This window comes from Telmatherina bonti (genome assembly GCF_933228915.1).
Source record: "Telmatherina bonti genome assembly, chromosome: 19".
Lineage (NCBI taxonomy): Eukaryota > Metazoa > Chordata > Actinopteri > Atheriniformes > Telmatherinidae > Telmatherina > Telmatherina bonti.
The window spans coordinates 27,180,505-27,194,794 of record NC_136617.1 but is presented as its reverse complement, the minus strand read 5'-3'; the positions used below and the strand labels follow the sequence as shown (position 1 = coordinate 27,194,794).

Below are 14,290 nucleotides of genomic sequence, written 5' to 3'. Positions count from 1 at the left end.
GATCTGGACGTTCAAAATAAAAGACACATTTAGTGTGGATTCAACACGCGGTGTCTGAAGCCTTCCTCCTGCTGGATGTAGTCAGTAACAATACTCAGGTAAACTGCGGTGTTGTTACTAAAGGACCCAAGGTATCCAGAGAAAATATCCCCTAAAATCATGACTCAACAAGCAGCCTGGACTGTTGATGCAAGGCAGGATAGATGCTTTCATGCTGTTCTGTTTAATTTAAATCCTGCAGCTGAAATGGAGAGCTGTATTTTAGAAAAAGATTCAAAGCACAATAATCTCCACAAACTACCTGCAACTTGTATAGTCTGGCTGTTTGAAAACGTTCATGTTCTGAGCTTATTTCTGAAATAATGCAGAATATAATAAATTACTACATCATTAATGCTCAAGGGGAATAATAAAATTATCAAATATTATAAAAGTATAAATCAATAAAGCACAAAGTGGGTGCCTATATACGTAAAAATATATTTTTGGGAGCAAAATACATTTTACCTCTGGTGCTAACTGCAGCTGGGCTGATTTATATTGTTGAATCAAATAATGAAATAATTGAACTCTGGTTTTATTTTGAAGAGAACAATTTCCGGACAACTTTAGTTTAACTTCCTCTAACTTGCCAGAGGACAAACATGACAGTTAATTGTGGTCTCACTCGCCATCTGGTGGCGTAAGCGGACTCCAGGGAGCAGGAGGGGTCAGGAGCTGGATAATGGCAGAAAGCCTGATTCAGTGTAAACACAAGGGACAGTGTTTTAGTTTAGAAGTGTTTCCCACCAGTCTAGCACAGAGTACATTACATTATTTATTCATTTTCCATCGTGTGGGTCCAGGAAAGAAAAACAAAGAGTTTAATGCCTCCAGTTAGTTTACAAATGCCTCTTCAAGTCTTCATAATAGATGCATTAAATGGGAAGTAGTGGTGCTTTTTAAAACAATATAAATTCAGTGGTTAAAGTCAATTTTTGCAATAGAAAACAGTCTAAAATTAGGTATATTCAGTGACCAAGACGTCTGATAGCATTCTTCATTATGCAGCTGAAATATTTTCTTTTTAAATCTAATAATGTACACATATAGATAGATAGCTAGCTAGATAGATAGATAGATAGATAGATAGATAGATAGATAGATAGATAGATAGATAGATAGATAGATTGCGCATATATATTGCGCAGAGGTAGCTCCATAATCGATGCTTCTTTATTTTTTTATGGCGGCCCTCTTTCTATATGTTACATACATTTATATGAGTTCTGGCTCGTCACACATGGTGTCAGAGAGTTAAAATGTTCCAGCAGTATTTTAGTTGACGGTGAGGAAGTTGGAGCTAGGGCCCGTAGCGCCTCCAACATGGACGGCTGCCCGGCCTCACTGTTCGTCATCGCGTTTTTTCCAGCAGCGTCCGCCTGCGTATGCATGTCTGCGACCGACGGGCTGATTTCATAACGAGGGGGGGGTGGGAAGAGAGGAATGGGGCTTTGAGATCGGATGAACACCAAGTCCCCGGTAGGCACCGTGCAGCGTTATCTTTATTCCCGGGCCATGCAGAGGGTGCACTAGAGGAGATGCGGTAGTTGAGGCTGCTGATGCTGCTGTCCGATCAGCTGTTATTTGTGTCTCGAGCATCATCGTCGTAACGGCCAGAGAGATAGGGATCAATCTCCGGAGTCAGGGACGCCGCAGACCGGACAACAGAGGATGGAGTTCAAGCATCTGGTGGAGGCAGCGGAGAAGTGGTGCTCCGGGAACCCGTTCGATCTTATATTTGCGGAGGAGAACGACGAGAGGCGGTTGGACTTTTACGCAGAGCCCGGAGTCTCCTTTTACGTGCTGTGCCCCGGCGGCACCGACAGTTTTGTAAGTGAGCTACTGCTGCTGCTGCTGCTGCTGCTGCAGGGCCTCAAGCTTTGTGTACTTGAGCGCGCGTGTGTGTGATCTTGTAGGTGTGTCGATGCTGGGGCTGGATGTGGGGTTGTCCTGGTTGGTTTTGTAGCTGATGGACGTGGGGGAAGAGGGGAGAGAGGGGCCTCAGGACTGAGCTAAGAGAATGATGTCATTTAATAACTGGGTGCAAAACCCCATCCCTTAGTGTCTCCACGGTGTTGTTTTCTTCTAAATTATTGATTAGCATAAAAATGACCTGCAATGGCATCACCATCAGGCTGGCTGTGTTCATGACATCAGGCCTAAAACTTTCACAAATGGACATTTGAGAGGATTGCTATATTACAGAGTTAAAACACTTCCATTCAATTTATATTTATTTATTTATTTATTTATCTATCATTCTTACTTGAACAGATGAAGTCTGCGTGTTTGTTGGCATGAATGCAACACTGCTGGCAACATCGTTTTCATAGTGATCCACAAACTATGAGCAGAAATACGTGACAAGTGAAATGGTGCCCATTAAAAAGCTACGTTCTGTTAATAAATTAAAGTTCTGCATCAGTATCTTGAGATTTTGAGATTTAAGCTTGTTGTAACTTTGCATAACAAAAATACTGATGGGGGATATCAAAACTCTGCTTCAACATCTTAAAACTGGGACATATTTTTCTTAATTTTTAATTTGTTAGATGAATATTTCTCATTTATTTTTTGAGATACTGTTCATAAGACACACTTTCTCAGACTTATAATCTTAAAATTTCACAGTGGAAACAGATTGTGCCGACTTTGCACCTAAATGTTTTGGTTTTTTTTTTGTGGTTGAAATCTGCTATTAATACATAACAATTCTGATCTTGTTCCACAGAGCTTAAATTTAATCTGAAAATGTTAAGTTAAAGGTGCAATGTGTAAGACTTCTGACCTTTATGTAGTAATAAGCTCCAGCACCCCTGTGATCCTGCATTGCAACAAGTTTTGGATGTAAACAAAGACAAATTGGCAGAAATAATCTTGAGCTTTCTTGCTTTTTGTTGAAACTATCTAACTAAATCTTTTTTTTCCTCTTCAGTTTAGATGTGTTTAGAAAGATCAGTTATAAAAGTTGGAGACTCAACCAACTATGAGACTGAACATCCACCACTTTGCTTCCTGAGCTGCAGCTTCCAATATTACTCTGTTCATTTCAACTTACGACATAAAATACTTAAATGATGGCAAATATCACATCCCTTCATTATATATGCATTTTGCTTTATACATCACATACAAATAAATGGCACCAGAGAAAGAAAGAAAAGTACAGTTTTTATACTGTCTGCATTGTTAAACAGAAACTCTGGAGGCTTTTGAAATGCGCTAATCTGCACCAAACACAGACCCTGTAATAGACTGGCAACCTGTCCAGTTTGTAACTGCCTATCGCCTGATGATTGCTGGGATAGACTCCAGCTTCCCCAACAGCCTTAATTGTACTAAGTGGTGTAGCAAATTAATGAAGGATTGCACTAAACACTACGTACATGCTTCTTAAAAGAACATTCTGTAAGAATGAATCCTATCTAATGTTGAAACTGTGTATCACATTCAAATGAATAATGCAATCTAGCACCTCACCTATTTGAAAACATTGTTGTTGTTGTCTTTCATGCTTATTTGCACCATCTGACATGCTTACAGCATTTTACATGAAGCACTTTGAACTATCTTGTACACAAAAGGTACATAAAATTAAACTTGCATTGCCTATTACATCAACAGTAGCTGCAATGTATCAACAACACTGATGGAATCATGTCATCCGATACTTTGTAGAGTGTTCACTCAGGTGAAGAGGTTCATGAGTTCATAAATATTCAAACTGCATTACATTTGTAAGTGCTTATCAGAAAAAAATAGTTACCGTGTAGCAGCTACATGGTAAAAACTGCAACGTTACTGTGTAGCTGCTTCACGATAAGAACTGCAACGTTACCGTGTAGTTGCTTCACAATATGAAGTGCAATGTTACCGTGTAGTTGCTACACGGTAAAAACTGCAACGTTACTGTGTAGCTGCTTCACGATAAGAACTGCAACGTTACCGTGTAGTTGCTTCACAATATGAAGTGCAATGTTACCGTGTAGTTGCTACACGGTAAAAACTGCAACGTTACCGTGTAGCTGCTTCACGATAAGAACTGCAATTTTACCGTGTAGCTGCTTCACGATAAGAACTGCAATGTTACCGTGTAGCTGCTTCACGATATGAACTGCAACGTTACCATGTAGCTGCTTCACGATAAGAACTGCAATTTTACCGTGTAGCTGCTTCACGATAAGAACTGCTATTTTACCGTGCAGCTGCTTCACGATAAGAACTGCAATTTTACCGTGTAGCTGCTTCACGATAAGAACTGCAATGTTACCGTGTAGCTGCTTCACGATATGAACTGCAACGTTACCATGTAGCTGCTTCACGATAAGAACTGCAATTTTACCGTGTAGCTGCTTCACGATAAGAACTGCAATGTTACCGTGTAGCTGCTTCACGATAAGAACTGCAATTTTACCGTGTAGCTGCTTCACGATATGAACTGCAATGTTACCGTGTAGCTGCTTCACGATAAGAACTGCAATTTTACCGTGTAGCTGCTTCACGATAAGAACTGCAATGTTACCGTGTAGCTGCTTCACGATATGAACTGCAACGTTACCATGTAGCTGCTTCACGATAAGAACTGCAATTTTACCGTGTAGCTGCTTCACGATAAGAACTGCAATGTTACCGTGTAGCTGCTTCACGATAAGAACTGCAATTTTACCGTGTAGCTGCTTCACGATAAGAACTGCAATGTTACCGTGTAGCTGCTTCACGATATGAACTGCAACGTTACCATGTAGCTGCTTCACGATAAGAACTGCAATGTTACCGTGTAGCTGCTTCACGATAAGAACTGCAATTTTACCGTGTAGCTGCTTCACGATAAGAACTGCCATTTTACCGTGTAGCTGCTTCACGATAAGAACTGCAATGTTACCGTGTAGCTGCTTCACGATAAGAACTGCAATTTTACCGTGTAGCTGCTACACGGTAAGAACTGCAACATTACTGTGTAGTTGCTACACGGTAAAAACTGCAACATTACCGTGTAGTTGCTACACGGTAAAAACTGCAACGTTATCATGTAGCAGCTACACGGTAAGAACTGCAACGTTACTGTGTAGCTGCAGTTCGTACCGTGTAGCAACTACACGGTAAGAACCGCAATGTTACCATGTAGTTTTTACACAGTAAGGACTGCAACGTTACCATGTAGCTATAGTGTAGCTACAAATTTATAACTGAAACTAACCATCAAATACCATCAAAGCTGCTTTACAACACAATATGATTCCTTTAACTATGTACTAATTAGTCAGGTTATATTTATTTATAGTTTGATGTGTGTGCATTGAGCTTGTGGTCAGTTGATTCAACACCTGCAATGGTATTTAGAGGAAGAGGGAGGGAGAGAGGCTACTGTCACGCTGCCTTTTAGGTGTCCCCATTCGGTTTCTTGGTGAAAATGGCTCCTACGCCTGGTCCTGCCTTTTTATAAATGGCAGTAGAACATATTTTCCAACTTGCCGGGGCTGTAAGCTTCTTTCACTAACCTACTCTGCGAGCATCTCAATCACTGTGCGCTGACTCACATGGAAAATGTGATCTTATTCTGCGTTGGTGCTATTTGTCCCTTATCAGCGATTGTAGCTTGAAGATGGCAGAGTCTCATGGTACTTTCCTACTGGCTTACTTGTTCTATGTAAACAAATATAAAATACTTCCCGTATGAGAACGTGTCAGATTATTAACGGAGGTCATGATACTATGATAACACATACATAAATTCAGACATGGATTTTGGCCAGTAGACAACACACAATGTCCCTTTAGTGTTTAGATTCTGCAGTTCCAGCACAGCTCTGATTCTCAGCTGTTTTGTAATAGTTCAGTGTATCCTATAGCATGTGGTACAGTGGTGGTGTTATGAGTTCTAAGCCCCAGAGGCCAGACCCGCCCTCATCCCTCCCCCTGCTCAGTTACATGGGCCAGCAGGGCGGGAGCAGATGGAGATGACCCAGGAGTCAGGGCGTCTGTTCAGTCAATAACATATTATGTCACGCAGACCGTGCCTGTGCTGTCTTTGCACACTTTCTCTGCACTGTCCTGCAGACAGCAGAGCGGCACCACAGCAGGGTTCACTTTTTATTTTCCAGGCTGGTAATGAAACATAGCTAAACCTTTTGTCTGCACGATTAAGCCTTCTTATGGAGAATGTTGTGATGATGATGAGATTAATCATGCAAACGCGCAGAAAAAAGGTGGTTCAATGCATTGTGTGATCTGCAGTCCCACAACATTCTTTTTCCATCTTCCTTCCCCTCCTTTCTCATTGTCTCCCTCTCAACTCGCAGCTCTGTAATCTAATCCTTGTCAATTGTTGCAGCCTTGGGAGCACATACACTGCCACACACACACACACACACACACACACACACACACACACACACACACACACACACACACACACACACACACACACACACACATTCATGGTTCTCTTTCTGTTGTGCATTCAAATTAACGAGAAAAACTACCTGTCATTTTGCAAGGCTCTTAAGATCTAGTTACTTTTCCTCCATTAATGCTGCTATCAGGACATCTCACATGCTTCTCCCTCGTGCAATAAAGGGCTTAAAACCAGTTCTTAGAAAAACTCTAACTGGAAGACTCACCTCTAAACCCACGTTTAAATAATAGACTATATGAAAGGTGGAGAAAGCCTCCAGTTCTGAAAGCTCAGTGAACTTTTCCCAAATGCCTTACGTCATGTTTCACATCTACATTTAAGTTCCATACAGTCCGTCAATCCTTCATAACATCCATCCATCCATCCATCCATCCATACCTGCTTAATATTCCAAGGCTACAATGTGACTGAAAAGTCACTGCTTTATCGTTCAAATAAAATCTCATTAAATTTTTATTTCTGAGGCACTTTTTAAAAAAGTATTGCAAAGTGCTGTACATGAAAAGAACAACTAGAAGTTTTAAAAGCACACACCTAATTAAAATCTCTTTCTCACATGCACTCAAATACACACACACACACACAACATGCAAATAAAAATGTACCTTCAAGCTAAACTGAAAAAGTAGGCCTCGAGGCTCTTTTTTAATAAACATCCTGGACTTTTTAGTCAAATCCACTCCAAATTTTTGTAGACCGTCCTTAAAAGGTAAAAAAAAAATAATTTAAAAAAAAAAAAAAAAAAAAGATGACAACAGCTAAATGTCATTCATGCCAATGACTGGTGTCATAATAACAAAATCCAACTTTTACACACAGTAAATCATGCAAATGTTTTAAGAGAATGTGAGAAAGAAACCGCAGGGCTCATTACCTTCACCTCATAGTGATGCCAAACATTCAGGGCGACATGAATAAACAAAGAGAATGTGCAAAAAATTAACTAATGACTGCAAATACATTCATTTCTTAGATACGTTTGTATCAAACATGGCATAATCAAAGTTTCATTCCACAAAATCACTACAGAAAACCATATGAGATAACTGAGTAGACACATGGAAATAGGTTTGTTACAACAATCCCAAGGATATCCAAGATACTTCAGATGATGCATGTTACCGTCTCTTGCTGGGACAGCAGCTCCATCTTATGAAAACTGCTTTCCTGTTGCCCAGATTCCTGCCAAGCTGCCTGCTTAGCTTTCATTTAGCTTTGCTAAAAGACATCCAATCTGTCGGAGAAAAAACAGACAGGATACAACTAACTGAGTAAAACAGATTAAAGTCAGGCTGTTTTTTTAACCTGTTGTCTGGCACTTGCCAATGGGGAGTGGAGGTGATTTTGGAGACTTTAGTTTGTAGACACACCAACCTGAGTTTAAATTCAAGATCTGGACAAACAAATACGCTCTCAGTGCAAGCAGGAATGCTATATATCATCTAAACAAACAGATGCTTCACTTTTCTGTCCAAACAGTCTGTTAAACACTTCTGATCATTATAACATCAACATAGACCACACGCTTTACACCTGCTGTTTTCATTTATTTGATCATCTTTTTTTTCTCATACAGTGTTGACTCTCCCTTAATATATCTTATGACAAACTAAACCAAAAGAATAGAAGCGTTTGGCAAGTTATGAGTAAAAGAAGTATAAAGGCCTTTGCTGTATGTGTACTCATAACTAGCTTTACATCTTAACTGCAAATGTGTGAAAGCACATGATTGCGTACTTTTTGTTCACACAAGTTGGATAACAGAACAGCTTCACACTACTTCTTTCACTTGTTTCAATGCTCTTTTAGGATGTTGTAGTAGTTTGCAGCCATCATGTGCTGCAGTGCTGTGCTGCTGAATAACCAGAGCATTTGTAGAAGCTCCTTGACCTTTTATACATTTTCCTGCTCATACTTAGTAGGTGGACGAGACTACCTGGTGCAGTGAACTGTGACAGTCTTTCTACTAGGGACAAACCAGAGAAAATACCCTGAAGGAGTCAGACAGAGAACTTAGTATCTAATTTAAATATTTTTTTACTGACACAGCACATTGTTTCGTGCCTTTTCATCCCAGTGTGACACAACTCTTAAAACTTCCACATATGGGAAACCTGATTTTTTTTTTTTTACTTATTCATAACTTATAAAATTTACAACTTTCAGTTTGATCAAAGTTTCCTTTTTTTTTAAAAAAAAAAACAAAAAAACATCAGATACAAGACATCAGATATGACCGGTTACAATGGTGGGTTACACCTGCAGCTTTGTTTCCTCAGGTTGTTCTGCATGCTTGACTGGACGTCCCTAATAGCTAATACGTAACCAAACAGTATGGCCTTTAGACTCCAATTAAACAACACTGAAGTAAGCAAAGAGGCATTGCTCCAATGGCCTATAACACACAGCACTGTTTATCTAATAGTTCCTATAAATGCTTTGTCATAATTAAGGATCAGATCAGGACTCTTGTATCTGATGGCAACAAAGCTTTAAACAGTGCTGCTTTATTAACTATGAACATATTTCTTTCCATTTCAGATTTTCCATTGACATGCAAAGTTAAAACTGGTAACAAATCAATAAAGGGAAGCAAAGGGAGTTATTTTGGATAGATTTGGGGCAAGATTACTCTGTACTGCACTAGCGTTTTCATGCATGGCTTTTTGACTAAATAACAGGCTCATAGCCAGTGTTTTACACCAAGTTCTGCACAGAGTTCAAACAACACCTAATAAGGGGCATCACGTTTTTGTCATGAACAAAAAGAAATGCAAATTCACCATTTATAGGACTGTGAATGAGTCTTTTCTCAGGAATTAATTCATATATATTTTACATAACACAGAGTGCGATTTATTATCTAATTCAGAATGTCATTATTAATTTGTGCTAATCTTGACTCTATTTCTGTCCCTCATCAGCCCAGCCTGAGTTTGCTTATTGCCTGTGTGTCTGTGCTAATTACATCACATAATAAATCGTGATCAAACGACATTAAATCAGCGATTGCCATCAGAGTTGTTTGCATTGTTTTTATCGGTGATTGATGGGAAAGATGTTAATCTTGTGTTTGTTGTTTGTGGTCAGCATGTATGGAGCGAAAGTGAGGACTGCCTTCCCTTTCTCCAGCTGGCCCAGGACTACATCTCCTCCTGTGGGAAGAAGACTTTGCTGGAGGTGTTGGAGAAAGTCTTCACATCCTTCAGGCCTGTAAGAAAACAAAAGAGAAACAAAAGATGTGACAGTTTGGAGAGTTGCAGTTTACTTTTTAATGCACTCCTGCTGCCACAGGGCAGAAAATCTTACTTACTCTGTCTTTAACACCCCTGATACTCTGTTTTCTGACAAAACATCACACTGAGCTATATTCAGACATCTGACTTTTCAGTATTGCTTTTCTCATCTCATAGCACAAGTAACTTATTGTAATCCATGAGTCAAGGTTTTATATTAAATATTTACTAGAAGAACTTACTGGCAATGTACTGTGCCAGTTTATCATGGCAACTTTGTGCGGTCATCATCCCCCAAAAAAACACATTTTCTTTAATTTCTTTAGTTTAAACTAGCCATACAAGTAATGTAACGTATGAATCTCAAATCTACAACAAACATGAAAACTAAGGTCTTTTAAAAGTACTTAATGTCTGAATTCCTACAAAAAGAATGTGACACTTTTATAAATCCTGCTGAAAACCAAAATCCTTAATAATAACATTTTAAAACCATAATTTAAATTGTCATAAGCTTTTGTACAAATTACAGAAAAATCTGCCTGCTTAGAGCTCATCAATGAACACCTCAGACTATTCTGGGCACAGAACTTGTCAAGGTTTCACTGTTTGTCCAGCAACTCTTTGGTAACAAAATAGGTAACTAGTTCACCCAACCGTCATATAAACCCTCTCATAATAACAACTTTCGTTCCAGTTGAGCAAACATTTTCAAAATTCTGAAAGTTTTTGTCACCACTCACTGGGAAAACACCCTGGTAATTTTTGCCAGTTTAGTTTTTATAACAAACTAAGCAAAGCTAACTGTCTTGGTTATCTTTATAATTGCTGTAAAGGCATCATACAGGAATTGGGTTACTCATTTAATTCTCTCCACTAAAATAAACCTGATGTGATTTTCAATTTGATAAGGAATGTTATCTGTGTTGGCTGAGAAACAGCTAACACGACCGTAAAGCTGTGAAGATATATGAACAAGACGTACACTTTTAATACAAAGTTTAACCAAAAATATCAGTGGAAACAGTTTTAGATAATGAGGTCATCCCTGTGTGTTTCAGAAAGCTATGAATATGATCTTTTCTACTTTTTTTTCTACTGTGTTTTGTTATAATCAACTTTGCAAGCTAACATTAGCTTAACATTAGCTTAGCAAGTTGATGTTATATATATATATATATATATATATATATATATATATATATATATATATATATATATATATATGTATGTATGTATATATATGTATATACATATATATGTGCTATATGCTATAGCTATAGCACATTTGTCACCACATTCCTAGACTTTAGATCCCAATAGCAGCTGGTAGTTTACTGACAGAAAACATTCAAAATAGTCCACTATTTTAGAATGTTTTCAGATTTATCACTACCGGTATGTGTGTAAATATAGTCAAAGACTACACAGATATTTTAAACTCAGATAAAGCTGGGGGTTTTATTTGATGATAGCAGCAACCTTCCAGTGCTTTCAAATGGATTGCACTTGAAACATAGACTATACGGTCTATAACTTTAACACTAACTGAAACTTTCAGTCACAGGTTTGTAATCTACTAGCTAGCAGCAAGCAAAAACAGATAATATGAATATAGTTGCATTCAATAATATACATTTAAGAACACAGAATTGGACAAAAGCTAAACAATGCATAATTTTCCTCCTCTATTTTATTTTCAGAGCTCTACTACATTAAAAATACTTGACAACGATGTCTGCTACACTTTGCAATGGCTAGGTCTACAGTAATATTGGAATATTTCAGCCTAGCAATAACCGATCAGCCCACTCTCCCACTGGTACTGAATCGGGTCTGCTCCAGATAGACTCGACTTGACTCTAACTAGGTTTACGCCAATTTTTTTTTTTTTTAAAAATCAAACAGGAAGTTGACAAGAGTGAACACTTTAGCTGTGCTTAAGCAAAAACAAAACACTTTTATCTAATATAACATTCTCTTTCTTGTTTTCTCTACCAGCTGCTAGGTCTTCCAGATATAGAAGATGACAGTTTTGAGCACTACCATGCTGACATGGAGGGGGAACCTGGGCCCGACCACCATCAGATGGGGGTCAGCCAGCAGTGATAATGTCCAACAAAGAGGCCTGAGCCTGAGCAGAGCTGCTCCGAAGCCTTGAGCCTCGACACATTAGCCCATTTGATGACACACACTCGTACATACTTGCATTAAACTTGATGAAAATACACTTCCTTGTTCTTGAATGTCGCAGTGGCTTTACTTCCCAAAGAGCGCACTTTGTTGCCCTCCCTCTCCTTCCAGATCAAACAAACTCACACACACACATATACTTTGGGGATACGTGAGCAGTAGCTATGCGAAATGCAAATATCATAATCATTCAACAATTAGTTAAAGTTCCGCATCACAGCAATATTGCATCAGCTTTGTTATGCAGAAACATGGGCTGATGTTACGGCAATACACGTTTCCACTTTGGAGATGGATGTGGCAGATCTCTGTCGCTGCCAGTCTGACACAAAATATGTGTGTGTGGCAGATAGAAATGGTGAAAACTGACAGTTTGTGGCAACACGACCGAAGGAAACTGGGGCAACTGGTGTGATGGAAGAAGGTGAGGAAAGAGAGACTTCTGGCAGGTGTAATTTTCCACTTCACAGAGGGAAAATAGATGGCGCTAATGGAGGATGTATATTTAGTTGTGACAGATTCAGCCGGGGCAACTCTAAACATCCTAATTTAAACGCATTCACCGCAGTCATGTAGGTTACAGTGACAAACCCTCTTCACAACTGCTCCTCGTGTGGAAATCAAAGTGTGCAGCTTTTCAGTAGCATGGATTATCTTTTCAGGTGTTTGTTGGTGTTTGCAAAGCAGTACTCCTCAAAATAGTTTAAAGTCACCTTTTATCATTTTAATCAGTGTTGCTGTGATCTTATGACCATCACAAAGGCCCACGCTGCAGCTTACCCCCCCTTTTGGGTGTCTCAGTTGTCACATGACGCCCTGCCTGTTTTGTCCTGTAGTCTTCCTGGTTGTTGGTGATTTAAGGTTTTGCCCTCGTTCCTCAGCACACTCTGAGGATCCCTCCTAAAGCTTGCCAAAACCCTCTCTTTGGTGTGTTGTTTTGAATCTGTATTCTCATTTATGGGTTCTTTCAAACTATACACTCAACAAAAGCATGCCCACCACCCCAAGACGATTTAACATGGAGGAGAAGTAGTTGTTGGCCAACCCCACTGCCTACTTTGTTCTCTCTCCATGCTCAGTGTGACATCCAGTGCACTTCCAACCTCTGCAAGACTCTTTTCAAATCTTCAAATCTTCTGCTTATTTTCTTTGGCCTGTAAATGTTTTTTCTCTTCTTTATTTATTTTATTTTTCTTTTAAATTTACCAATTTGAATGTTCTGTTTGTCCCTTGACGTGTGTGGCATTGGTCAATAAACTGTGTGAACTAAATGTTTCTTTCTGGCCTGAAGTTAATGCAACACAAACAGCGCCAAACATGGGGGCGTTTTCATATCTCAGGCTGGACTGGAGACCTGCTGCAGCTCCACAGCCCGATGGTGTATTTAAGTTGACGTCACGTGCCACCTGACACGCCCTCTTAGTGATGCGTCAAGCTGGAGACTTGGAGCAAAAACAGGAAGTGAAGCATTCCCTTTCATAATAAAACACACTAACTTAAGAGTTTTGAACCATTATTATCCACGTTTTTTTTTTTGTTTTTTTTTTTTTATGATTTGTGTTTATTAAACTATAAAAATTAACAAAATCTAGAAAATTATAAATAAACTGCTAAATAATTACAGTTAACTTCATCTAGGCTGTTTAGACACAGCTCTAATTTGTTCTTTGACCAAACAATTTAGCTCACTGAAGGCAATGCATGAATAAAAGAAGGGTTCTCAAGACTTTTGCACAGTATAGTGATAGTATAGAGAGTACTTCTAAACTTTATTTGTACTTCTTCATTAATATTGAATTACGTGCAATGACATTAATACAATACTGTTACTTTTGCTTATGTTGGGGCTCTGAATACTTTCACCTTGCTACCTTGCAATGTGGTTTTTGTGGAGGAGCTAATGACTCATATAGGAACACCACAAGTTAACACACTTACACAGTTAATTTAGTTCCTCTTGGGGTGTGAAATAGTTTTAGACATGTAATCACTTGCAGCACGTTTATTTTTTAAATGGAAAACATAATATCTAACAAGAGCATATATTTGATTAGGGTTAAGCAACAGAGGAAAGCCATTGTTGTTAAAGGTGAGGGCACCAATACCACCAATACCACCTGTGATCATTGGAGGCCTGAGAGCAGTGATCCCCACACTGGAAAGTGGCTCAAACAGACATCTCAGTCCACCAGAGCACAGGAAATTAGAGCACCACAGTGTTTTTCAACCTTTTTTGAGCCAAGGCACACTTTTTTCCACTGAAAACTCACAAGGCACACTACAAACCAAAATGGTTTTTATTTTGTTTTGTTTTTTTGTTAAAAAAAAAGAAAAAAAAAGACCGTATTAGATATATAAAGTCCATTTTGTCAAAGTGGCCTTCAGTAGAAATAAGATAAGCACA

At 38.9% G+C, this 14,290-nt stretch overlaps 1 protein-coding gene across 1 annotated transcript; it reads left to right on the top strand.

Annotated features, from left to right (window-relative positions):
- The first annotated feature begins 1,490 nt into the window (after positions 1–1,490).
- Positions 1,491–13,143, top strand: mturn (maturin, neural progenitor differentiation regulator homolog (Xenopus)). The gene is made up of 3 exons (XM_079258564.1): positions 1,491–1,872; positions 9,548–9,670; positions 11,695–13,143. The coding sequence occupies exons 1-3, from the start codon at positions 1,714–1,716 to the stop codon at positions 11,800–11,802; spliced, it is 390 nt and encodes a 129-aa protein (XP_079114690.1). The 5' UTR covers positions 1,491–1,713; the 3' UTR covers positions 11,803–13,143.
- The last annotated feature ends 1,147 nt before the right edge of the window (positions 13,144–14,290 follow it).